At 40.3% G+C, this 27,580-nt stretch overlaps 1 protein-coding gene across 3 annotated transcripts in view; it reads left to right on the forward strand.

Moving 5' to 3' along the window:
- The window catches only part of LOC126262190 (uncharacterized), a 139,367-nt gene that overhangs the window by 85,014 nt on the left and 26,773 nt on the right, over positions 1 to 27,580 (forward strand). For 2 of the 3 annotated variants that reach the window (XM_049958604.1, XM_049958601.1), the window contains exons 7-8: positions 16,556 to 16,738; positions 16,846 to 16,956. In XM_049958604.1, the coding sequence (XP_049814561.1) occupies positions 16,556 to 16,738; positions 16,846 to 16,956 (294 nt within the window). The remainder of the gene's footprint in view (positions 1 to 16,555; positions 16,739 to 16,845; positions 16,957 to 27,580) is intronic. The other variant, XM_049958603.1, reaches the window with a different exon arrangement.

The raw sequence follows: 27,580 nt of genomic DNA on the forward strand, positions 1-27,580 counted from the left end.
TTTTCATACACATACACAATATGAGCCAAAATAGGGTACATAATTGTGTTATGAACAATTTTATCCACCATCGAAGTGTGAACCTCGTAACTATACTGTGAAAAACTTCAGTAGCTCCACATGTGCCAGTCCTTCCTTTCTCATCTTCTATCCTAATTTCAGTTCAAGTTTTGCTGAAAGCTGGGCTACAAAAATGAAAGATAGTTCCACCAAAAAGCTGCATTGTGGCTTAATGTATTCAATGACTAGATTTGACAGCATTTTCGTCCTTTGGACAAGCCCACCAACTCAGCTACTTGATCAAAAAAGTGTACCAAAATCATGCATTTGACAATATTTAAAGGCACATAGAAATTAGATAGTAGAATTTACAGTCAGTCATATTAGCTGGCTAGGACAAGCTGCTGTTGTCAAATGCCCTGAAGCATTAAGCATTGAAGAAGTGTTTATAAATGTTCCTACATACATAAACAATGCAGCTTAATAATGTAGCATATGAAAGACATCTTTATATTAGTACATGAAATGTATAAATAATACCATGTGCCCCACATTTTCTTTTGTAATTTACATAGACCACTGAAAACACGAAGTTTATGAAATCCACAATAAGAAAGTTCTTCATTAAAAGATGAAGATAGTTTTTTATAAACACACATACAACTGCCATATGGTGCAAAGTGAATGTTGTTCAACTTGCCAACATGGATAGGCCAAAGAACATGGTAAAAACCATCGGTGGATGTGTAAAAGATTAAGCCTTCCAATTCCCTGAAAACAGTAAAATTGCCACCATAGTGTGTTAATGTTGATCATGTTTAGTGTTGTTACCAGGCATGGTAGGGTATATAAGGAGCATGAATAGCATCAAATGTTGAGTGATCACTTTGAAGGACGCAGTGATGCTGCTACGTATGTGTTTGAAGTGGCATTATCAGCATCTGACAGTTTGAAAGGGGCCTATCTATTTGGCTGGATGGTCAAATTGTGCAGTGTTCAGATCTGTGGTGCATTTATGTGGCACTGGACTGACAATGGACTGCATGGGAAGGGCAAGTGTACTCATGGTCAGGCTTCCATTTAAGACTGACCACTACAAGGCAGGCTCACCATATTGTGCATCAAGCTCACCGTAACCCTTTCAGTCTGCACCTTCCATCTGAGAATATAAAAGACTGCAATATTCGGCATCATCCCACACCATTGCTCATTAGCTAGCACCAGCTAGACTAGGGAATTATCATCCTACATACAGGCTGCTGTTAACACCGCAACACAAACTGCTGTGTTTGGAGTGGTGCCAAGACTGGGAAACATGGACTGCTGATGACTGGCATTGTGTGTTCAGCTGTGAATTGTGGTTATGCATTACCATGGATGACCATTGTGGGTGAGTATGGCTATGACCTGAGGAGATATACCATTCTTCCAATGTTTTTCTGGCATCATGGTGTGGGAAGCCAATGAGTATGACTTCAGATCACGGCTGGTTGGTATTGAGGGAACTCTAATCGCACAACAGTATGTCACAGCTATCCTGCGTCCTCATGAGTTACCTATCATGTCATGCATTTTTCAACAGGACAGTGCTCATCCACACACATAGCTTGTGTGTGTATGAACATGTAGCTTTGAAGTACTCCCAAGAGGAGCAAGAACCTCACACCTCTCCTTGATAGAACATGTGGGATCAGCTTGGATGTCAGCTCCATTTCACATCCAGTATATCAAGGACCAGTTACAATATACATGGGAAAACGTGCCTCAGGATAGGATAAAAGGACCTTATGACAACCTTCCCAACCAATCAGTGCACGCATCCATGCCAGAGGGTACGGGCTTATAATGCCAGTTCTTTTGTAAATTTAACTGAATGTTATAATAACTGAAATAAATTACGTACCCTCTCAACCTACTCTAAAAATTTAATTTTATTTCCTCCTCCACTTCTGTATTGTATGCCTCACTGTCATTCACAGAGGGGGGAGCAGTGACGGTGCTTTGTGTGTGTGTGTGTGTGTGTGTGTGTGTGTTCCGAAACATTGTATATATATCGTTTCTATTATCACTGAACAAAATGTCAAAAGGTAAAAGGGAATATCTGCTGAATAAATTACCCCGAGTAGTAATATTTCTACACTGTCACTCGACATTGGTCATATACAGCAAAAGATTTAAATGTAATCTAAGGACAAATGAAGATATAATCCAATGCTGCATTTGTATATATACTCTCAGTACATGATGAGGCACAAAACAGGAGGAGGAGGGAGAAGGGGAGTTTGATGTGGGGTCAGGAAAATGTATTGTCCTCTACACTTGTGACCAAGAAAACCAGATATCAGTTGTATCATCAGTGACTCTTTTCTTGGGTCTTTATTCCACAATGGTGCAGAGTCAGCATGGTTAATTTAAGGGGTGGCTGGATGCCCTTCCTGTTGCCACTCTGTTACCACCCAGACAGAATGTGTGTACCCCAACTGTCTGCATGTCGTGTTATTCATGTGAAAGTGAGTGAAGGTTTTCTAAATGTTTGCCAATATTGTAACTGAGGCAGTACTTTGGTACCACCCCAGTATTCACCTGGTTGGACGTGGAAACTGCCTAAAAAACACATTCAGGCTGGCCAGCGTGTCGACTCTCACCATTAATCCACTGGACGGATTCAATCTGGGGCCAGTGCACTTCCCTGTCTCGGTAGCAGTGTTTTAACATGCATGGCCATCCGGATCAGTGTGTAGCATTAGTGACTTAATAAACTATGTTTACATAAATATTTTAAGAGTGAAGGCACAGTATATTGTTATAGATACATAGTAAACTATTCTCAAAAAAGGAGAATTTATCATGAAAAATATAAGAAATGGAAGCTAGACTGTATGTTAATGATGATGTACTTAACTGAGTACATGTCATCCAATAGTATAACTTTGTTAATAATATCCATATTGTTTTTTATATTGATGGAAAGTGCACTCAGAGATAATTGTTGTTTTAGCACAGGTTTGCCATACATATAGTCCGCCTCCGGTAGCTGAGTGGTCAGCGCGACAGACTGTCAATCCTAAGGGCCCGGGTTCGATTCCCGGCTGGGTTGGAGATTTTCTCTGCTCAGGGACTGGGTGTTGTGTTGTCCTAATCATCATCATTTCATCCCCATCGACGCGCAAGTCGCCGAAGTTGTGTCAAATCAAAAGACTTGCAACCGGTGAACGGTCTACCCCACGGGAGGTCCTTGGCACACGACATTATATTATTACCGTACATATATATTTCCAGTACTATATATATCTAAGATGAATGTTTGCAGAATTATTCTTTCTGTTTCAGTGCAGCTCTTGATCATACATGTAGATAATATATCGTATACTACTGGTTACTCATGTAATTCAGTTTTTCCTCCTCCTCGTCCCCTCTTCTCAATCCTTATTGTATTAGTTTCTGTTAGCTAAATGATCCATTCATAGACTCATTTTATTACATTAACATTAATTTCACCTACTCCTCCTCCTCAGCTCAGCAGGCCACTTTCCTTGATGTCAGTGTCTCCTTAAGGTTTGAATGTAAAAATATTACAAAAGAGGATAGTTGCTACTCACCATATAGCAGAGATGCTGAGTCATAGGCACAACAAAAAGACTGTCGGAAAGTGAGCTTTCAGCCAACAAGAACACGACCTTTGACACACACACACACACACACACACACACACACACACACACACAAATGCAGCTCACATACACATGATAACTGTCTCTGGCAGCTGAAGCCAGTCTTTTTGTTGTTCCTGTCTACTACTCAGCATCTCCGCTATATGGTGATACACTATTGTCATTTTCATAATACTGCTACATTCCATCCTGGATTTTCCATTGTTTGATTTCCCCTCAAGGTTGGGTACATCAGTACCTTCATACCCATCAAACCTACCACCCACTGTTAATACCTTGACTTCAACAGCTGGCATCCATTCCACACCCAGACATCCCTTCATTATAGCATAGTGATCTGTGGTCATCACGTTGATAATGGCGAGCAGAGCAGACCCATCTCCAAATATACCAAGGGTCACATTGAATCTATCACAGACCAAAATTATCCTTCCTACAGGATTTATATGCCCTGGGACAACTGGGAGGTATGAGAAAATGTGGGAATTTTTTCATCTGGAAAAAAACAGGAATTTTTTTAGAACACCTTGAATTTTTCATTGTTTTGGTTTTCAGTTAAATTTTTGCAATTTGGCTGGTAAGAACTGATACTCTAACAAAGAATATTACTTTAGCCCACTACTGCAGAAAAAAAGATAACAAGAGAATAACACCAAAATAAAACTTTATTTGCAAAGAAAATGTGCCTTTTACAACAACAGAACATAGCACACACAAGCGTCTACTGACAGCGTTAGGATGAAGACTATGCAATACAACAAACTGCTTTCGATGACATTACAACTGTCTACATTTCTAAGAGGTCAAAGGGAAATTGTGAACGGTGGTTTGAGAAGTGTTACTTTCAAAGTAAATTTCCTTTTATGCAAAATGAACTATGTTAAATGTGAGAATGTGCGATAAATTTCTTAAATCACATAGTATTTGACTCTCATTCAAAATTAACACTTTTAGGACCATCCACTTTGAGTCCAGAAGAACAATCATACATGCCATTATTTAAAATTTTACCTTCATATTTGTGTTTGATAAATATTAAACGGTAACACAAACTAAAATAGACCAATATTATACATGAAAGCTTAGCTTTTATTGTAGCCACACTGTATGTATATCAATTTAAACCATTAACTTTTCCTGTTCATGTGTTTGCACTACTTGAACCATGTTACTGTTAGCTGACTATATCACATGTTCTGTGTTACGAATATCTTGTGCTCCGAATACCTACTGTCATTGGCTGGTGAGACCACATAAGATGAGCTATGACTGGCTGACAAAAGCACATCGCAATTTCAATTTGAGTAATTTGGAAGCTACCATGCTGTATATGGTGGAATTTGTATTTATACTTTCATAAAATATGCAGTGTACATGTTGCATTGCATGAAAGACTGTTCTAAAAACACCTTTTTTTTTGGCAGAGTTTTGTTTCCTGAAGTGATAGGAAGTTCTATGCTATTGTGTACAACCTTCAAAATTCAAAGGACTGATAAGTTTTACAGGTCCAAGGAAATTTCTAATTTATTTTGACTATTACTAGTTAGTATCTTTTGTTATAGGGTGAAACGAGTAATTAAATTCTATTGTTGACATGTAAACAAATATAAATTCTGTACTAATTATAAACATTTGGATGAACAACTAATAGTTATATCTTAAAGGATGTATTTGGCTCTATTAGAAAACATGTTAGCAAAGCCAGCCCTTAATTAATTCCAAAGTAATTAACAGTTTTGTCTAAAGTATTGTTTGCATACTTATATTTGTTAATTTCATGATTTAAACAAATAATACAGCTTAACCCTCGTAGTAGAAGAAACTGTTAAAAAGATGCAATTTTTTGATGTATTCAGTGAATTTAATGAGTTAAGTTTTAACTGTAATTTCTGTAAATTTAACTTCGATAAATGTTTAGTTTCAGCACCTATTTTGCGATGGTACATAATGGCCCAATTTTTGGTCACGAGTTTGACGAGTAACCTGTGCTGGTTAGAACAACAACAATGCTTCAAATTAACTGTGGAATAAGTGTAACACCAATAGGCCGCCATGTGTTAAAACACTGACAGTGTCTGCTCCATACGTACCTTTTTATTCTTCAAGACTTGTGAACTTTGTGGTTAGGCTTTTTCTGCTTGAAGATGTCCAACAGTAAACTATTGTAGCAGTATGTGAAGGTTCGCCTGCAAACTATTAATGAGGCTTATGGAAAGTTTAAACAATACTGCACTGGCCATACACATATAACTGTGTATTAGTGGGGTGTTGTGAAAAAGTGAAATTAAAGTACTGTGAAACGCAACTGTGCATCTGTCGGCTACATTATTTGCTAAAGTCAGTGTCCAAATTACAAACCTCATTTTTCAGCCAGTGTAGCAACGCAGTACGTCGACACCAAGGACAACAAACAAAGAGATAAATAAAACAGGTGGAACCGCTACACACCAAGTGTTAACTATCCATAATTTCTTAACCTTGAACCTTGCCACCCCATAATTTCCCACATCCCTCAACATGTAAACTAATTTTACATCTGCAGAAAGAACCTGCAGTCCACCCTCCATAAACTTATCCTGGCCTTATAATCCTACCTCTGGACAAAGGCTCCACTACAGTTTTGAACCGCAAGGGTACCACACAATGCCCTCTTCATCACTATTGATGCCACCTCCCTGTACACTTAACATTCCTAATGCCCATGGCCTTACTGCTATTTCCCAACACTCGAAGGATTCCAAACCAACAACCTCCTTCCTAGTCGCCATGACCAACTATATCCTCACCCACAATTACTTCTCATTTGAAGGCATCACCTACAAACAAATTTGTGGTATGGCCATGGGCACCCACATGGCACCATCATATGCCAACCTATTCATGGGCCATCTAGAGGAATCCTTCCTAAAAACCCAGAATCCTAAACCACTCACCTGGTTCAGATTCATTGGTGACATCATTGCTATCTGGAACGAAGGTGAGGACATCCTATCCACATTCCTCCAGACCCTCAACTTCTCTCATTTTCTCCACCTGGTCCTACTCACCCCAACAAGTCACCTTCCTAGGTGTTAACCTCCACTTCAAAGATGGCTACATCAGTACCTCTGTCCATATCAAACCAACTAACCACCAGCAATACCTTCACTTCGACAGCTGCCATCCTTTGCATACCAAGAAGTCCCTTCTGTACAGCCCCACCCGTAGTCGTCATATCTACAGTGACGAGCAGTCCCTCTCGAAATATACTAAGGGTCTCACTGAAGCCTTCACTGACTGTAATTATCATCCCAACCTTGTACAGAAACAAATCTCCCATGCCTTATCTTTCTAGTCTCCCACCACCTTCCAAAGTACCACCGTCTGGCAACAGATGAGCATTACCCTCATAACTCGGTACCACCCAGGACTGGAGTAATTGAATTACATCCTCAGCCAGTGTGTCGATTACCTCTCGTAGTGCCCTGAAATGAAAAATGTCCTGCCCACTATTCTTACCACTCCTTCCACAGTGGTAATCCGCCATCCACTGAACCCAAACAATATACTTGTCCATCCTTACACAACCCCTGCTCCCAATCCTTTGCCTGATGGCTCATACCTCTGTAATAGAGCAAGATGCAAGACCTACCCCATACATCCTCCCACCACCAGCTACTCCATTCCAATTATTAACATCACCTATCCCATCAAAGGCAGGACTGCCTGTGAAACAAGTCATGTGATCTACAAGCTAAGCTGCATCCACTGTGCTGCATTCTACATAGACATGACAACCAACAAGCTGTCTATTCGCTTGCATGGCCACCAACAAACTGTGGCCAAGAAACAAGTGGACCCCCCTGTTGCTGAACACCCTGCCAAACATGATATCCTTCATTTCAATTACTGCTTCACAACCTGTGTCATATAGATCCTTCCTACCAACACCAGCTTTTCTGATTTGCGCCGGTGGGAACTTTCACTGCAATACATCCTACTCTTCCCGTAACCCTCCTGTCCTCAACCTTCATTAGTCACTGTCCTCGCCCATCCAGCCCCTTCTCTGTTCCCATTCTAGCAATACACAGCCATCATCCACCACCACACCCAGTCTTTTTATTTCTCTCCTTTTCCACTACTTCTACCCCCCCCCCCCCCTCCCCTTGACCTCCGTATAACGTGCAGCACTTCACTGTCTGTCATCCCCACCATACTATCCCTTGTCCTCCCTGCGCCAGCCTCCTCCTTACCCCAACCCAGTCGCCACTCCCATCATGCAGTGGTGCTGCTGATTGCGGTGTGGTTTCAGTTGCCTGAGACTGCACAGTCGCGCGCGCGCGCGCGCGCGTGTGTGTGTGTGTGTGTGTGTGTCGATTGTTGACGAGGGCCTTAATGGTCAAAAGCTTTAATTGTGAGAATCATTTTGTTGTGCCTGTCTGTGACTAGAGATAGGATGTTCTTATTCATTAGTATGTTCTGCAGAAATGATTAACTTTTGAACCATTTCTGTTTGTGTGTACAGGACCAATATCAATGTTGTGGCGCATCACCATGTACTGGTAATATGTGCCTGCGACTCTCTTTGTCACCATAAACTTAAGGTAACGGATCAGTGTGACTTGAACAGACGTGCAAGATGCCTCACATAGATATGTGAGAACCATACCATCAGAACAATTAGTTTTAAAGAGGGCACATTATTGGCATGAGAGAATGTAATGCTTCTGTCCAGGAAATTGCTGCTTGTGTGGGACAAATTGTTTCGCTTGTGTGGGACAAATTGTTTCGGCAGGTCAATGAGTGTGTGCAGAATGGTTCATGGATGGCCATAGAACATTAGAAAATGGGTCAGGTCACACCACCCCACCTATCTGAATGACATTGTAGGACAGATCTGCATCATCCTCAGCTCTGGTGCAACAGTGGAACAGTGTGACACATCCTATACTATCAGGGGTGACAGTCCATTGCCTTTTATTGAGGCATGGGTTACGTGCACGTGATCCTCTTCTCTGCCTACCTCTTCAATGGTGTATCGAATGACTTCTCTACAGACAGGAATGGCATCAGATAGTGTGTTTGGACAAATCAAGGTACTGTTTGTTTGAAAATGATGGCCACATTTTTGTTCGCCGCAGTTGGGGGGAGCAGCATCACAGTGACTGCATTCACACAAGACATACATACCAACTCAAGGCCTAATGATGTGGGGTGCTATTGGGTACCCACAAATCACAGTTGGTGCATGTCCAGGGCATTGTGACTAGTGTGACCTTCATGAATGACCTCCTGCAACCCATACCCATAGCCATACCCAAACCCATACCCTTTCTGCCCAACACCCCAGACACCATATGTTGCTGCATGAACCTTGCCTTTTGCCCTAGCCTGCCAGATCACCAGACTTGTCACCAGTTGAAAATGTGTGGGATGTGGTGAAACGATGGGTGCAATGCTGTGACCCAATACCAATCACCACAGATGAACTTTGGACCAGATGAATGCAGCATTGACCGCTATACCACAGGACACCTTCACACCTTATATGCGTTGATGCCATTATGCATGGAACATGTTATCAGGGCCCATGGTGGACCCTGTGCGTACTAGGCAACAGGACACCTGCTGAATCAAGGCAACTGAAACGCTAATAATTCTGCAGAATATACTAATGTGTGTATCTTGTGGATATGAACTTCCTATCTCTAGTGGTTCCAGGTGTTCTGTTTTTTTTCCTGAATACGAGTGTATATTGTCACTTAACACAGTGAAAATGTACTTCCACCCTGGATATAGTGTATTTTCACCTGGAATAAATTGTCTATATAACCTGAAAATCCAGGAATTTCTTTTTCTTGTCCATGTATATGCCCTACCCCTACCTTGTCCAAGAACATATCTCCCATACCTGGTCTCCCCAGTCTTCTTTTGTCGTCGCATGGGCACAAAGGAGCACCCTCTTGTAGCTCAGTACCACCCTGGAGCGCCACAACTGAAAAAAAATTCTCCACCAGGGTTTCAACTACCTGTCATCATGCTCAGAAATGAGAAATATCCTTCCTAGCCCTCCCACAGTGTTATTCCTCCACCGACACAAATTATGCACTATGCTTGTCAATCCCCCTTCCACTCTCGTTCCCAGTCCCATGCCCCATGGCTCATGTCTCTGTGGTAGACCTAGATGCAAAACCTGTCCCATAGTTCCTACCACTACGACGCGCTCCAGTCCTGTCACTGGCATCTCCTAATAAGTCAAAGGCATGGATACCAGTGAAGGCAGATATGTGATGTACCATCATAGCTGCAAACACAGTGCAGCATTCTATTTGGGCATGATCATGAACAAGCTGTCTGTCAGCATTAATGGCCACCACCAAACTGGCCCAGATACCCAGCTGCTGAGCATGCATGCTAATACAATGTATACACTGTTTCACAGTTTGTGCCATCTGGATTTTTCCCAACTACACCAGGTTTTATGAATTGTATAGGTGGGAGCTCTCCATGCAACCTATCCTTCATTTCTGTAACCCCCACCCACCTCAGCCACAAACTTCGCTATTCCCTTTCCTTATTCCTGACATGGCCCCCACAAGCATTGGCTGGGATAGATACTGGAGAAAACATCACACAATGCCCAAAGGCCAATGCATTGAGTACGAGGAAGTTGGGCAGGAGGAGCAGGGAGAGGGGGGGGGGTTTACGGGCAGGCACCATTTCTCTAATAGTGAGTGAGCTCTCAGAATCAATTTACAAAACATAAAACTCAAAATCTCTTTTTAAGCAGAGGAAAAAAATACAAAATGCATAATGCAAGGTTAAATAAAAGACTCTAACGCAACATGGCAATACCAAAATTTTCTTAGATATGGCCTGGGACCTCTAAAGGCAATAAAATATTGATCACAAAATTTTTAATTAAAACAACTTAAATGAAATAAAATCTGATTACTATCAACATACTCTCAAACCCCGTAGCCTGTACGATGTGCACCGTATCACAAAATACACTACTGGCCATTAAAATTGCTACACCAAGAAGAAATGCAGATGATAAATAGGTATTCATTGAACAAATATATTATACTAGAACTGACATGTGATTACATTTTCAACCAATTTGGGTGCACGGATCCTGAGAAATCAGTACCCAGAACAACCATCTCTGGCCGTAATAACGGCCTTGATACGCCTAGGCATTGAGTCAAACAGAGCTTGGATGGCGTGTACAGGTACAGCTGCCCATGCAGCTTCAACACGATACCACAGTTCATCAAGAGTAGTGACTGGCATATTGTGACGAGCCAGTTGCTCGGCCACCATTGACCAGACATTTTCAATTGGTGAGAGATCTGGAGAATGTGCTGGCCAGGGCAGCAGTCGAACATTTTCTGTATCCAGGAAGGCCCGTACAGGACCTGCAACATGCGGTCGTGCATTATTCTGCTGAAATGTAGGATTTCACAGGGATCGAATGAAGGGTAGAGCCACAGGTTGTAACACATCTGAAATGTAACGTCCACTGTTCAAAGTGCCATCAATGCGAACGAGATGTGACCGAGATGTGTAACCAATGGCACCCCATACCATCACGCCTGGTGATACGCCAGTTCGGCGATAACAAATACACGCGTCCAATGTGCGTTCACCGCGATGTCGCTAAACATGGATGCGACCATCATGATTCTGTGAACCGAACCTCGATTCATCCGAAAAAAATGACGTTTTGCCATTCATGCACCCAGGTTCGTCGCTGAGTACACCATCGCAGGCGCTCCTGTCTGTGATGCAGCATCAAGGGTAACCACAGCCATGGTCTCAGAGTTGATAGTCCATGGTGCTGCAAACATCGTGAAACTGTTCATGCAGAAGGTTGTTGTCTTGCAGATGTCCCCATCTGTTGACTCAGGGATCGAGACGTGGCTGCACGATCCGTTACAGCCATGCGGATAAGAAGCCTGTCATCTCGACTACTAGTGATACGAGGCCATTGGGATCACGCACGGCATTCTGTATTACCCTCCTGCCCCCACCGATTCCATATTCTGCCAACAGTCATTGTGTCTCGACCAATGCGAGCAGCAATGTTGTGATACAATAAACCGCAATCACGATAGGCTACAATCTGACCTTTATCAAAGTCGGAAACATGATGGTACGCATTTCTCCTCCTTACTCGAGGCATCACAACAACGTTTCACCAGGTAACGCCGGTCAACTGCTGTTTGTGTATGAGAAATTGGTTGGAAACTTTCCTCATGTCAGCACGTTGTAGGTGTCGCCACTGGCACCAACCTTGTGTGAATGCTCTGAAAAGCTAATCATTTGCATATCACAGCATCTTCTTGTTGTCAGTTAAATTTCGCATCTGAAGCATGTCATCTTCGTGGTGTAGTAATTTTAGTGGCCAGTAGTATATTTTCCTTCCTTTTAAACACTTTACATCATAAACATCCTTACATGTGATGCATACTACTGCCAACTAATTATGACAAATAATTAAGCACAAATGTTATAATTAACCATGTATGTAAAACTGTTCCTTTCAAAATCAACAAACACAAATCAACTCTTAAGTTCAGTGGTTACATCCATTAAAAAAATATAAAATACATATCTTTTCATTTCATCGTGGTCATGCACTGTTGTGCACTGTGCTGTCCTTCAGACTCACATGCGGCATGGGAAAGATTTTCCACAATGGATAAAATGTAAACAGGGTGCAACCAACTTGCACAACTTGCATACTAAGATTATATGTTGATGCGGATGCAGCTCGCAAATCTTAAAACGGGCGAGGGAGTAGATGCGGTACTACTGAACGTTCCGACTATATCGCACCACACCAAACTGCAGTACGGTGGGGTGGACAAGAGACAAATCAACAACTGTTGCAAAACAACCGCAGAAAAGTCAGTAAGAAAATATTTGGGGCTTTAAACTCTTGGGAGGGCCACACCAAACCACAGAATGATGTCCCAAGCTAAGTTATGAAAATACTATCAGTGATTTCACCATGACAAGTAGAACCGTAAAATACCACAAGAAGTGAACTGTAATTAACATGATTCACAAGCATCTGACTGAAAAGGTCCACAGTCAATCTTTCCCTTACTACAAATAGGTAACATTAACTCCAAGGTTCACTTGTGGACACTATGAGAGTGTCAAATTACTTGTTATAACTGAAGATATCAGATGAACACACTGGGGCTGACTTAGGGTTCTTAATAAGACAAGCAATGATTCGGTGCCTCACTTGGATCCACCTTCGACCCACAACAGTAATTTACTTTAAAGCAGCTAAATAGATGACAATGCTGATATCGACGCTCTCCTCCCAAGCAGTGCTCTAACTGGGGACTGCAGTACCAAAGTAAAGCTTACACTATTCGCAAGTCTGGTATACGCATCACCAACGTGCACCTTTTTAGAATTCTTGTGTTCACCTCATGCACCAAACTTGCCGTAATTCTTCGTCGGAATCCAAGGACAGAACCAAGAAGTCACCTCTCAGCTCTTAAATGACCACACGATGATCGTCCTTGGGACAACACCAGCCCTACACACTAGGATCTTCGAGCCCACGGTGTTCCATCCCAACCGACTGCTTCTGCAGGACCCACCGACCAAGTGGCCTTGACCTCCGACACTGACATTGCTCCTCACGCGCAGTCCAGCACTAATTCCCAACAAGCCCCTTCTTCCTCATTCTGTCTGCCTCACGGTGCACGGAAAGCCACTCGCCAAAGATATGCGGCGACCAGAGACTCCCATCCGATCTTGATATGGACATCGCGGCGAGTACTGAGAAGGCGGGTGGTTTTGAAAGACAAAAAAAAATTTAAATAGCGAGCTGTACCAGCTCAATTCCCTTTCCTGCTCCCTCATCACTGATGAATCCGCAGTTGGGCTTTAGCACCCAGAGGCAACAGTGGCAGTGGGTGTGTGAGCTGTACGTGTGAGAATGAGTGTGCATTTTGTCTATACCTGATGAAAGACTTAGTCTATAACAACAAAAATTATCAATGTTTGACAATATGATGTACTTGTATAGATTAAAAAAAATCAACTCACCAAGCAGCAATAGGAGAACATACATGTGAAAGAAGGTTTTACTTTGCAAGCCTTCGGGAGTCAGTGGCTCATTCTTCTGGCAGAAGGGTTCCTCCTTCCCAATCAACCCTTTGCCGGAAGGAGGAGCCACTGGCCCCAAAACCTTGCAAAGTAAAACCTTTTTGTGTGTGTGTGTGTGTGTGTGTGTGTGTGTGTGTGTGTGTGTGTGTGTTTTCTCCTGACACCACTTGGTGAGCAGATCTTTTTATCTATCCAGTTACATTAGAATGACCTAGTCTGAAAGATGATAATATCTATCAGTTGTTCTCCAACACACCTGGCTTCCAGTCTTCACTGCCTCTATGTGATAAGGAGGAATGGACCAATTTCATACTGTCCAGCACACATTTTCCATTGCTATATTTCCTGTCAACATATTTGAGTTTTGCTTTGCTTTCTTAATGACCAGAATTAGTTTCTTTGTCGTTTTATTTCTTTATTATTCTCGTAAATGTGATTATATTTGTTTCCTGAATGAGGTCCCAGATACTATTTTTTACTTCAATTTTACTTTTTTTTGAGACCTTTTATTCTTTTCAAAGGTTTTATTGTTTTGGGGAAATGGGGGTACTTGTTCCTAGATGTCATTTGTTTTTAGATGCCTGTGAAATTGGGCTTTTGAGACGCACAGCTTCAATGGTGAATTCATTGTTAAAACTGTTGTTACGGTCTAGAACAGTCAAAGGCAGGAAATTTTCTTTGGTGAATATGTGATGATATGTTGGATAAAAGTCCTGCCGCAAGAACTCCTTGCCAACCTTGTGTACAGTATGGGAGCACATTGCAGAGCATGCAGTGTGAAGTCATCACACATCCTATTACAAACCAATGTTCCCTTTTGACATGTCGAAGGAACCATCAGGAATCATGGTGAGTTAAGTGTAATTATTGTCTTTGAATAAAAGTGTCACTTCTGTACATCCTTTTGTATTTTATTCTGTTACCTTCTGTATTATACTGTAGTACATCTGCGTAGGTGTAGTCAAAGTATAGGGAGGTGAGCTACTTGGCAGTGACACATCACACAAAAGTTACTTTTGTTCTCAAGTGTAGTTGTTAAATAAATAACATCATATTGCAGCTTTTTGATAGGCATGTTTATCTTTTTCAAATACGTAGAAACTGTAGAGCACCAAGGGCACAAAATTTGTTGGCTCGGGCCGTTTGTGCACAGAAAAGTGTTCACTCCATTATTACCCTGTTTGCAAGACAACAACCATCTGCACGAACAGTTTGATGACGTTTGCAGCAGCATGGACTATAAGCTCGGAGACCGTGGCTGCAGTTACCCTTGAAGCTACATCACAGACAGGAGTGCCTGCAATGGTGCACTCAACGACAAACCTGGGTGCACGAATGGCAAAATGTCATTTTTTCGGATGAATCCAGGTTTGGTTTACAGCATCATGAGGGTTGCATCCATGTTTGGCGACATCACGGTGAACGCACATTGGAAGCGTGTATTTGTCATCGCCATACCTGTGGCTCTAACCTTCATTCGATCCCTGTGAAACGCTACATTTCAGCAAGACAATGCACGACCGCATGTTGCAGGTCCTGTACGGGCCTTTCTGGATACAGAAAATGTTCGACTGCTGCCCTGGCCAGCACATTCTCCAGATCTCTCACCAATTGAAAACGTCTGGTCAATGGTGGCCGAGCAACTGGCTCGTCACAATACGCCAGTTCTTGATGAACTGTGGTACCGTGTTGAAGCTGCATGGGCAGCTGTACCTGTACACGCCATCCAAGCTCTGTTTGACTCAATACCCAGGCGTATCAAGGCCGTTACTACAGCCAGAGGTGGTTGTTCTGGGTACTGAATTCTCAGGATCTATGCACCCGAATTGGGTGAAAATATAATCACATGTCAGTTCTAGTATAATATATTTGTCCAATGAATACCCGTTTATCATCTGCATTTCTTCTTGGTGTAGCAATTTTAATGGCCAGTAGTGTATTAATATTAGTTTGACAGTATTATGAAAAGGATTGATTGTTACTCACCATGTAGCGGATATGTCGAATTGCTGATAGGCACAACAGAAAGACTGTCAAACAACTAAGCTTTTAGCCAGATATCCTTCTTCCAAATTAGGCCAGCCACACACACACACACACACACACACACACACACACACACACACACACACACACACACACACACACACACACATTCATTCAAATGCAACTCACACACATATAACCACTATCTTCTGGCCACCGAGACCAGACCCTGTTGTTGTGCCTATTTGCGACTCGACGTTTCCACTATATGTTGAGTAGCAATCTATCCTTTTCATAATATTATCATTGTTCCATTCTGGATTCTCCATTATTAGTTTAGAATAGGCTAAAACACAGTTTTATAAAATTAAGCCTAACACTGCTTGTAATGAACCAATTGTAAGTTATTGTATGACAGAAATAAAGATCTTGTCCCATGCACCAACCTAATGCAGTCCCGTCGTCAAACAAGCCAGTGAGATCACATTGTTCAACAGTATCTGAAACAGCAGAGCAATTATAACCTTGGTGGTGCATGAGGATGGATTTCAACATTAACAAACAACAGAAATTTGTTCCTAGTGGATTAACTGGTAAATTTATTTACAAATTTAATGCATGTTTTATCATGCATTTTAATACATTGCTTTTTAGTAAAAGCTGACCTTTGCAATTTAATGTCAACATTAGACAACATCATGATGCATATACATTTTTTTAAAAAAAACTTTGTGATTTATGCAGTTCATTTATTCATGTACAGAATTTACTACTTCCAGATTGTGGCCAGAAATTTTCAGCAAAGAGTAGTTTGTATGTTCACGCTAAAAAACATAATGCTTCAAAAGGTGATCAGCAAGCAAAAGCAACTTTTTGTTGCCCCATTGAAAAGTGTAATCGCAGTTATTCAATGAAATCTAGTTTAAGGCAACATATGCTGAAAATCCATACACCAGTTTTAGGTAAGTATATATGGCTATTATTAAGTAATTTTAACTGCATGTTCAGTTTCTATGGTATTTTGTCAGTGAACATAACTGAAAGTATCATTTTTTCATATATATGACAGCAGAAGATACCACCCAGCTAGAGTACATAACATTATTAACAGCAAATGATGACAGTGGCTCATTAGAAGGTCTCGAAATGCTCTCTGAAGATGGACAGCTTACGTCACCTGGTAATTTAATTAAATTACTTTATATTTGTGTTATTTATAAGGTACTGGACAGGACACTTGTTACAGCTGTGGGAGTGATAAATCATCTTGTAAATGAAATGATTAATACATAAAATATACATGGTAGAACGTTTTTTTTTTTTATGAACCAAGTCTGTGTTTATTTTTATTTATTTTTTATTTACATGTCTGGTTCCTTAGGATCAAATTGAGGAGCAAATCTCCAAGGTCATAGAACATGTCAGTGCATGAAATTGCAACATAAAAGTAATAACCAATAAAAAATAAAAGTTTATGAACCCAAAAAAAGTCAAACCATAAGTTTAAGTAAACACAATCAACAATATAAAATAAGAATCAGGTTGATTTTTCAAGGAACTCCTCAACAGAATAGAATGAGTGACCCATGAGCAAATTCTTCAGTTTAGATTTGAAAGTGCTTGGATTACTGCCAAGATTTTTGAATTCTTCTGGTAGCTTATTGAAAATGGAAGCAGCAGTATACTGTGCAGCAGTATACTGCACACCTCTCAGCACAAAAGTTAAGGAAGTGCAATCCAAATGCAGATTGGATTTCTGCCGTGTATTGACTGAGTGAAAGCTGCTAATTCTTGGGAATAAGCTGATATTGTTAACAAGAAACGACAGTAAAGAATACATATATTGAGAGGCCAATGTCAAAATAGTCAGACTAGTGAAAAGGGGTCGACAAGAGGTTCGCGAACTTACACAACTTATTGCCCGAACTGCACATTTCTGAGCCAGAAATGTCCTTTTAGAATGGGCAAAGTTACCCCAAAATATAATACCATATGACATAAGTGAATGAAAATAAGCAAAGTAGACTAATATTCATGTCGGACGATCACTTACTTCAGATACCGTTCGTATACTAAAAATGGCAACATTAAGTCTTTGAACAAGATCCTGAACGTGGGCTCACCACGACAGTTTACTATCTGTCTGAACCCCTAGAAATCTGAACTGTTCAGTTTCACTAATCATTCTTTGAAATTAACATCGGGTTCTGTTGAATTGTGTGTTAGAAACTGTAAAAACTGAATCTTACTGGGATTTAGCGTTAGTTTATTTTCTACAGCCCATGAACTTTTGGCATGAACTACACTATTTGAAACCGAGCCAATGTTGCACACAACGTCCTTTACTACCAAGCTAGTGTCAAACGTCCTTTACTACCAAGCTAGTGTCATCAGCAAACAGAAATAGTTTACAATTACATGTAATAGTAGAGGGCATATCATTTATACGGATAAGAAACAGGAGTGGCCCCACCAGGCCCCACCACCAATCCCTGGGGCACCCCCAAATTGACGGTACCCCACTCAGACCCCACATCACAGCCATTCTCAACACTGAGAATAATGACCTTTTCTGTCTGTTGTTGAAGTAGGAGGTGATTTAGGCTGCTCCCCATATTTTGTAATTCTTCAACTTCTGGAGCATTATTTCATGATCAACACAATCAAACCCCTTAGTTAAATAAAAAAATATGTCTAGCATTTGAAACCTTTTGTTTAATCCATCCAAAACCTCACAAAGAAAAGAGAATATAGTATTTTCAGTTGTTAAATGACTTCTAAAACCGAACTGTACATTCAATAGCAAATTATGTGATATAAAATGATCAGTTATTCTTGCACACACAGCCTTTTCAATAACTTTAGCAAACACTGATGGCATAGAAATAGTTCTAAAATTGTCTACATTATCCCTTTCTCCCTTTTTTTTAAAGCAGCTTCACAACTGAGTACTTTAATCGTTCAGGAAACGGACCATTCTAAAGGAAAAATTACAAATATAGCTAAATACAGGGCTAACATGTGCAGCACAGTACTTTAATAATCTGCTAGGCACTCCATCATATCCATGAGAGTCCTTAGTCTTCAGTGATTTAATTATTGACTCAATGTCCCCCTTGTCAGAATCACAGACAAGTATTTCAGACATCAATCTCAGAATGGCATTTGCCAAGAGAGTTATTTGATTCCTTGTAGAAACTAATTTTTTTATTTAATTCACCTGCAGTGCTCAGAAAATGATTGTTAAATACTGTACATATATCCGACTTATCAGTAACAGAAATATTTTTACTGAAAACTGACTTAATATCGTCGACCTTGTGCTGCTGACCAGACACTTCCTTCACAACTGACCATACGGTTTTAATTTTACCCTGTGAATTAGCTATTCTATTTGCATACCACATACTCTTTGCTTTCCTAATAAAATCTTTAAGCACCTTACAGTAATGTTTGTAATGGGCTACTGTAGCTCAATTGTGACTACTTCTAATATTTTGACATAATTCCCGCTTTGTTCTACATGATATCCTTATCCCACTAGTCAGCGACCCAGGCTGTGTTTTACTGCTAGTACCCCATTTAGAACGTTCTAATGGAAAGCAACCCTCAAAGAGCATGAGAAATATTTCAAGGAAAGCATTATATTTGTCATCTATGTTATCGGCACTATGAACGTCCTGCCACTTGTGTTCCTTAATGAAGTTTAAAAATCTCTCTATTGCAGTTGGATTAGCTTTCCTACATAGTTTGTAATTATATGTGACATTTGTTTGAGTACAAAAGCCTTTTAGTGTTAAAATTTGTGCATCGTGGTCTGAAAGGCCATTCACCCTTTTACTAACAGAATGCCCATCTAGTAATGAAGAATGAATAAAAATATTGTTTATGGCTGTGCTACTGTTCCTCTGCACCATAGTTGGAAAAAACAATCAGCATCAGATCACATGAGTTTAGGAGATCTACCAACATCCTTTTACGTGCACAATCATATAAAAAATTAATATTGAAGTCACCACATGTAACTAATTTTTGAAAGTTCCTGTAATGTGAACCAAGAGCCCTCTCTAGCTTGAGCAGAAATGCTCTGAAGTCAGAGTTGGGGGATCTATAAACAACAATAATTAGAAGTTTAGTTTCCATAAATTCAACTGCCCCTGCATAACATTCAAATATCTGTTCAGTGCTGTGCCGTGACACATCTCAAATGGAATACTCTTTTTTACATACATAGCCACTCCCCCACCCCACAAGGAACTCCTTGAAAAACAGCCTGCTAATCTGTTTCCTGGTAAAGGAAACCTCTGAATTGTCAAATTATTTAAGTGGTGCTCCGATATACCAATAATTTCAGAGTCAACATCTGTAAGCAGTTCACTAAATTTATCTGTAGTACCTCTTATATTTGGATGAAATCTGCTGATTCCTTCTCTACTCGGGAACCTGACATCCACTTAAGGTGATTCCTTAGTTATACATATCAGCTGACTTCAATCTAAAACCATGCCTAGTGAAACCCAATCAACTGATAGTCTCAACTGACACCACTGCAATGTGACCCATGCCTCTGCCATCAGTTTCTTCTCCAGCCCCATTTTAACAAGCCTAACAGCTGCATTAAGATGAGGCTGATCATGACGCTGAAACAGTTTAGCCCCACCAGTTTGAGTAGCTATCTTTACCACGTCATCGCCAACATCATATTCCCAGTCCCTATCAAGACTATTCCCCACTCCACCCACTGTCACTACCTGATCCTCTTTTGTAAAATCCCTACATAACTGCCCTATTCTGTCAGTCACCTGCACTATGGTGACCTGGTACTCACTCTCCAACACTTCCTGCAACTGCTGGCTCTACCGTGCAAACTACCTAGCAGCAGAGCCTTCTTCTTTCTGTTAGACTTTGTAACTGACTTAGACCTTCTAACTGCTGCATGTTTCCTACACCTACATCTACACCTACAGCTACAAGAGGCTCCTCTCCACTCATCTCTGACAGTTGGCTAAACCTATTGCATAAACGCAAAATACAACAGTCTGAATACCACCACCACCACATCCTCTTCCTCCTCCTAACTGCCTTCTTGCCAACTGCCAGTTCCCATTACCCAGCACCCTTCACTTTCCTCAGCCTATCTAGTTCCTCCTTAGCGTATTGTAACTGCACCTGAAGAGGCACAGATCTTACACTCCTGCTCCTCTATCAGTTTAATTCTACTTCAGATTCTGCATTCCCAGGAGAGAATCTCACTAGAATGCCAACTGGCTTCCCCACTGCATTTCCGCCAATGAAAATACTTTGAACAAATCCCAAACCATAACCCACTACTCACAAACCTACGACAAAGCCCACACTTCTCACTTGTGATAAAATTTTACAGTTACTGAAAAAAAAACTAAACATCTACATTACTTAAGTTAAATTACACCAGTAGAACTATTTACACAACTAACAATAGTGATCTTGAAATTCTCTGTCTAATAAGACAGCAACAACTTTTATCAATACTAATAAACAACTACTCATACCAAACCAACAAAACTTCACAAAATTTATTAGCTAAAACCAAAAATTCAAGTGGCCACTGGAACACTCAACTAACTTAAAACAGCAAATGAATATTTTACTGAAATATTTCATTAGAAACAATTAAGAAATGTCAGCTGAAATCTATTGCACGAAATTTACTAAATGACTTTGACGCCTAGAAAACTCTAAAAAACACAGTGAGTATTTCCAAAAGTTTATTAAACTTTTATTTCACCACAAAGAGCAATAGACACTGTTGAAAACTATTAAATTTAATAACTGTATAACAGTGCACAAACAACTTAGTCAGATTTTAAGAACCACTACAGCTGCAACTGCACACTGCAAAATGTAAAAACACTGCTAATATCTGGATGAACAATTGAAAACTACTAAGTTTAATTTTCTAATACAGTGCACAAACAACTTTGACAGTACTTAGCTTTATAACCGCTACAGATGCAACCGCATGCCATGAAATTTAAACACACTACTGAGGTGTGACACTTGGATGAACGATGTAAGCACACCCATGAATAACAGATCACTTGAGTCAATAACACAGAAGCAAAGACTGAGATGAATGAAAATTCACTAATAAGTTACTTTTACAGCAAATATTAACACAAATAAACCTTAAAACAAGAAACTGAAGACTAAAACTTTATACAATATGACGAGCAGTTTCAACAGCAGTGCAGCACATCTGGCTTTTTCTCAATAGAACCTACCTACATCTGCCTCTATACTCTGCAAGCCAACTTAGGGTGTTTGGCAGAGAGTATTTATCATTTTCCTTCTTCCAGTCACAAATGGTCAGTTGGAAGAGCGACTGCTGGGGAGCCTTCAAGTGGGTTTTAATCTCTGATTTTGCCTTCATGGTTGTTTCACAAGATGTACGTAGGAGAAAGCAATAAATTGTTTGCCTCTTCTAAGAACGTATGCTCTCAGAATTTTAAAAGTAAAGTAGGCCTTGATGCAGAAGCCTCTCTTGCAGCATCTGCCACTAGAGTCGCTGAGTATCTCCATGATGCTTTTGTGTGTACTAAGTCAGTAAGCGCTTAAATCGACTGTTATGCAATATTATATCCTCTGACTCATTACAGTTAGTGTTTCAGAGGATGAAATTTAACTATGTACTGAACTTAGTTCACTTCTACTAGGAAGCTGTAAAGAAAGTGTGTGACATAAGATTTATTATCAGTATTGGTTTTATATCACAAAATTTACAAATGTGTTTCTTATAATGTTAACACACAGAACTTCCTCTTTCATTTTTCATAGAAGTGGTACAAATTGTCACAACTGCGTATTAAAATATTCTTAACATTCTAGTCAGAAACAACAGCACTGTGAGAAAGCTGTAAAAATAATTAGAGCATTATGTTGTGTGTCGTAGGGCACCCTAGAATATTTCTCAACATCTATAGAGCACTTGTAAGAAACAAAAATCTACTATGGCTCTTTTATATCTAACAATGTAAAACAAGTTGTGAAAGCAAGCTCACAAGCAGCTGTCCACCTGTGCTAAATGTCCTTCCTTCACAACTAGTTGAGCAGATGCATAATGTGGGCTGTATGTGGAACAAACATAGAAAAATAATTCACCTTTCCCAACAAAACTTGCTGCTCCTGGGAGTTTTTGGGATAGGGTAGAATGTCAATGGCAGGAAGTTGTGGTCAGTGGGCTGGCCCCCTTCTTTGTTGACCAAGTGTCCACTTGCTCCTGGAAAAACTGCCGTCTGTGCATGCGACACTTGAGGCCTGCATCATGTAATGTAGTAAAGTGGTTACAAAGATTGCCCACATGGTTGTGACACACAGTGCCTTGACAATTAAGTCACTGAGATAGTACAAGCAGAGATGGACATGGTTAACTGTTCCAGATATGTCTGGAACATTACCGGCGTGGAAGAGATCAATGGGGCAAGTGCTTGTATTTAAGCCAAAGCGACAGCTGATGACCATAATACATTATGATTCCTCATCTAGTGAGATCAGCGAATATACATCAGCAAGATCTATCTTAAGAAAGACAATCACTTCCACAAAGCTTCGTGAAGAGGACCTCTTTCTGTGGTGAGGGGCAGGCTTCCAAGTGTGTGTAGTCACTGATTGTGCCCTTTAAAGCCAGAAGCAAAATAGCTCCACAGTCAGTTGTGATTGCTCTGTGTTATTGTATGGATTGGTTCTGAATTTGCTATGTCTTGGATTTTTGGTCTTAGGTTACTCAATGGACTTGTTATTCTGCAATGCTGTCTCTGTTTATCTTCTGTTCATTGGAGTTGATGTCATTGCTTCTAGCATTTTCTGATGTATCTTGTAATCTCCCCCCTCCTCCCTTCTTCCATCTATTGTCCACATTAAACAATGCCCAGCCCAAGTAATTAATAAGCAAAATATTTTATGAAGATTTGAGAGGAGTGGACATTACAATAAACTTACAAGTTTACTTAGCTTGTCATGTTGAAACGTCTCCAGTTCTTCTTGGTTAAGGATCTGATTCTTAAAGCTGAAAATCTAACATCAGGTCCTCATGGAGGTTTGTATTACATAAATTGGAAGATTGTTGTTGCAGAAGTTTTTTATGTGAATGTATTTTCCACTGATTTTCTCCCATTTCAATATATCACACAGTATTTCAATTTTTTACATTAACAAATCCGAAATTACATTGTTCACACCTACTACACAAAAATACATCCAATAACATCAGAGGCAAGCTTACAACTCCCTCATTCTGTGGAAGTAACAGTATTCCCAAGGGTTTACAATTTTTCTTAACAAATGAATTCCTACAAGTTTTTGGCACATTATCAATTTCAATTATTATTTCATAAATGAATACAGAAATAAACATAGTAAAGAATACAGGATTGCATAATTAATAATAGAAATTTTAACACACGAGCGAGTGTGCCTGTGTACAAAGTATGCCAACCAGAAATAAAATGATTTTGTGTGGTTCCATTTTTGTTTCACAAATGCCAGCCTATACTTGTTCCTTCAGTATTTCTTCAGGTAACACAGTGATAAATTGTGTTGTCATATGACCAAGTGAGTAGCAGTAATATAAAACACAAAGCGTGCTTGGCGAGAAAAAATTTACCATCAGTTCAAAAAAAAATGACCCTAGTTATGAACTAGCAACATAATCCCACATTGAGGCAGTTGTCTATGAGATAATTAGTGACTGAATAAGCAGATGACAGAGATCTGATGCAACTTCACTGCTTAATGCTTTGAATGCGTCAGTACTGTCTCTTTAACACCTGTCCTTGGCAACATAGAGTTATAGTGAAAATTTATTTCATTATTGTTTAATAAAACAGTAGTTTAGCTCATATTATGGAAGTTTATTTTCTCCTTGTTTTAACAAACTAAGATTAAACTGTGATTTTGATCATACTTGACTTACCTTGGTAACATAAGAAAACCTATTCTTTTAATGTGTACAAAGTGCACCGCGCGTCCACTCGTGTTATGAAAAATGTTAAGTGTGCAAATAATTCATAATTTCAAATGTTAAAAAAAAACTGTACATTCAGAACTAGTATTTATCGATTATAACATTGAAACTAAAATATTTTATAAAGTAATTCCTTTTCATAAATTTTTGGTTGAAATATAACACTATGTATAAAATTATATGAACGTTTTCAAAAAAGCAACTGAGATGATATTGACCTGTTCAAAATTCGAAAAAAAAAAAAAATAATAATAATAATAATATTGATATCGTCAACTACTGTCGAGGTAAAGTGATGCTAGAGGAGGATGTCCCGTTACAATTTGTACTGCAGTTTATATGAGCTGCCTTATCATCTTGATGTATTCTTTCTTCTTAGGGCTGTACATTTCTCGGCCTCTTTGGCTATTACATTTTTATGAAAAGCATAGTTGCTACGCACCCTATAGTGGAGATGCTCAGTCACAGATAGGCACAAGAAAAAGACTGTCAGAAAGTGAGCTTTCCGCTTGTGAGGGTGAGGAGGAGGGTGGGGTGGGGTGGGGTGGGGTGGGGGAGGGATAGCAGGGAGGGGGTGGGGGATGGTAAAGTGCTGCTTGTGGAAGCATACAGGGATGAGGTGGAGAGAGGGTAGGGCAGTTAGGTGCAGTCGGGACGTTAGGTGGAGAGAAGGGGGGAGGGGAGGTAGTGGAAGAAAAGAGAAGTAGAAAGACTGTGGGTGCATTGATGGAACAGAGGGCTGTGTAGTGCTGGAATGGGAACAGGGAAGGAGCTAGATGGGTAGGCAATGACTAACGAGGGTTGAGGTCAGGAGGATTATGGAAAGGTAGAATATATTGCAGGAAGAGTTCACACCTTGTTGGTTATCAAGCCCATGTAGAATGCAGTAAAGTGGTTGTAGATTAGCTTGTACATCACATGACTGGTTTCACAGGTAGACTTGTCCTTAACAAGATAGGTGATGCTTTTAACCAAAATGGAATAGGTGGTGGTGGAAGGATGTATGGGATGGGTCTTGCATCTAGGTGTATTAAAGGGATACGAGCCAAGAGGCAAGGGGTTGGGAGCAGTGGTTGTGCAAGAATGGATGAGGATATTGTGTAAGTTTGGTGGGCAGTGGGAGGAATGTCCTACCCACTATCCTTCCCACCCCTCACACAGTGGTATTCTGACACCCACCAAACTTTCACAATATCCTCATCCATCCCTACAACCTCCGCTGCAAACCCCTTGTTTCAAGGCTCATGACCTGTAATAGACCTAGATGCAAGACCTGTCCATTACGTCCTCCCACCACCACCACCACCTTCTTCAGTCCAGTCACCAGCATCACCTATACCATCAAAGCCAGGGCTGCCTGTGAAACTGGGCATGTGATCTACAAGCTAAGCTGCAACCACTGTGCTACATTCTATGTGGGCATGACAAACAACAAGCTATCTGTCTGCATGAATGGCCCCTGACAAACTGTGGCCAAGAAACAGCTGGACCACCCCGTTGCTGACCATGCCACCCAATATTACATTCTTCATTTCAGTGACTGCTTGATAGCCTCTGCCATCTGGATCCTTCCCACCAACACCAGCTTTTCTGAATTGTGCAGGTGGGAAGTCTCCCTGCAACTCTCCCTATGTTCTTGTAACCCTCCTGACCTCACCCTTTGTTAGTGAGTGTTCTACTGTGTGTGTGTGTCTTTTGTCTATTTCCATAAAGGCCTTATTGACCAAAAGCTGTCTTTCTAACAGTCTTTTTGCTGTGCCTATCTGCGACTAACCATCTCTGCTATATGCTGAGAAGTAACTATCCTTTCCGTAATATTGTTATATTCCATCCTGGGTTTTCCATTGTTTGATTTGGGCTGTTTCCTATACCATTCATGTGAATCTTTTAGATCTGCTCCAGCATTCATGATATATCTTGTGATCCATTTCCCTATCATCTGAGTGACATTTCCAATGTGTTAAGATTTCCAGCTTTTGTCAGCCAACACTCTAGAACTACTTTTACAGGTTCAGTTTTCTTATTCTCAAGCTCAATCAACTGCCCCCTCCCTTATATACTGTGTATTAACTGCTTCCAGTGATTGTTCTGCAATCCTGATTTTCTTCAAAAATAGTTCTTTCTTTCTTTCTTTCTTCTTCTTTCGAATAACTCATTTGGTAGGTACGATGAATCAACTTTGGCTGCTCTTCATTGTATTAGATTTACTTAGTTTCTGAATTTCCTTCATCCTTTTAGAGTGGTGTCCCCTTTCTTCTTGAGTCCGCTTTTGTCTAGTTGTTTTCTTTCTGTCCTGAAATTGTGCATTTTGAACTGCCTTTCTGAAATGTGTTCTGTTTTCTATTGTGTCTATTTTAATTCCAGCGTTTTCCATGTCGTATTCATTCTCTGTGAACCGTGCTGGCTTGGATTTGTAGCTATTGAGTGATGTGAGTATCTGCTTGGTTAGTCTGTTGTTACCCATTTCTGAATATATGTCCAAAAAACTGTAGTCTTCTCTTCCTCATTACATCAGTTAGTTTTTCAGTTTACAGGTATACGGTAGCTCTCTGTTTGGTCTTATCCTGTATTCAGCATTATCATTTCTTAAGCTCCCAGTATTTTCCTTAAAATTCTTCTTTTGACCTTCTCTAGTCTCTCAAGATGTCCATTTCTTGTTAGTTTAAGTGTTTCTGCCGCATACAGAGCTTCAGGTCTGGCCACTGTTTTATAGTGTCTTAATTTCGTGTTCCAGGACAAGGATTTTTTGTTATAAACATTTTTGGTCATATGAAACACTCTTTCAATTTTGTGCACTCTAGTT

Source organism: Schistocerca nitens, chromosome 6 (assembly GCF_023898315.1).
Source record: "Schistocerca nitens isolate TAMUIC-IGC-003100 chromosome 6, iqSchNite1.1, whole genome shotgun sequence".
Classification (NCBI taxonomy): domain Eukaryota; kingdom Metazoa; phylum Arthropoda; class Insecta; order Orthoptera; family Acrididae; genus Schistocerca; species Schistocerca nitens.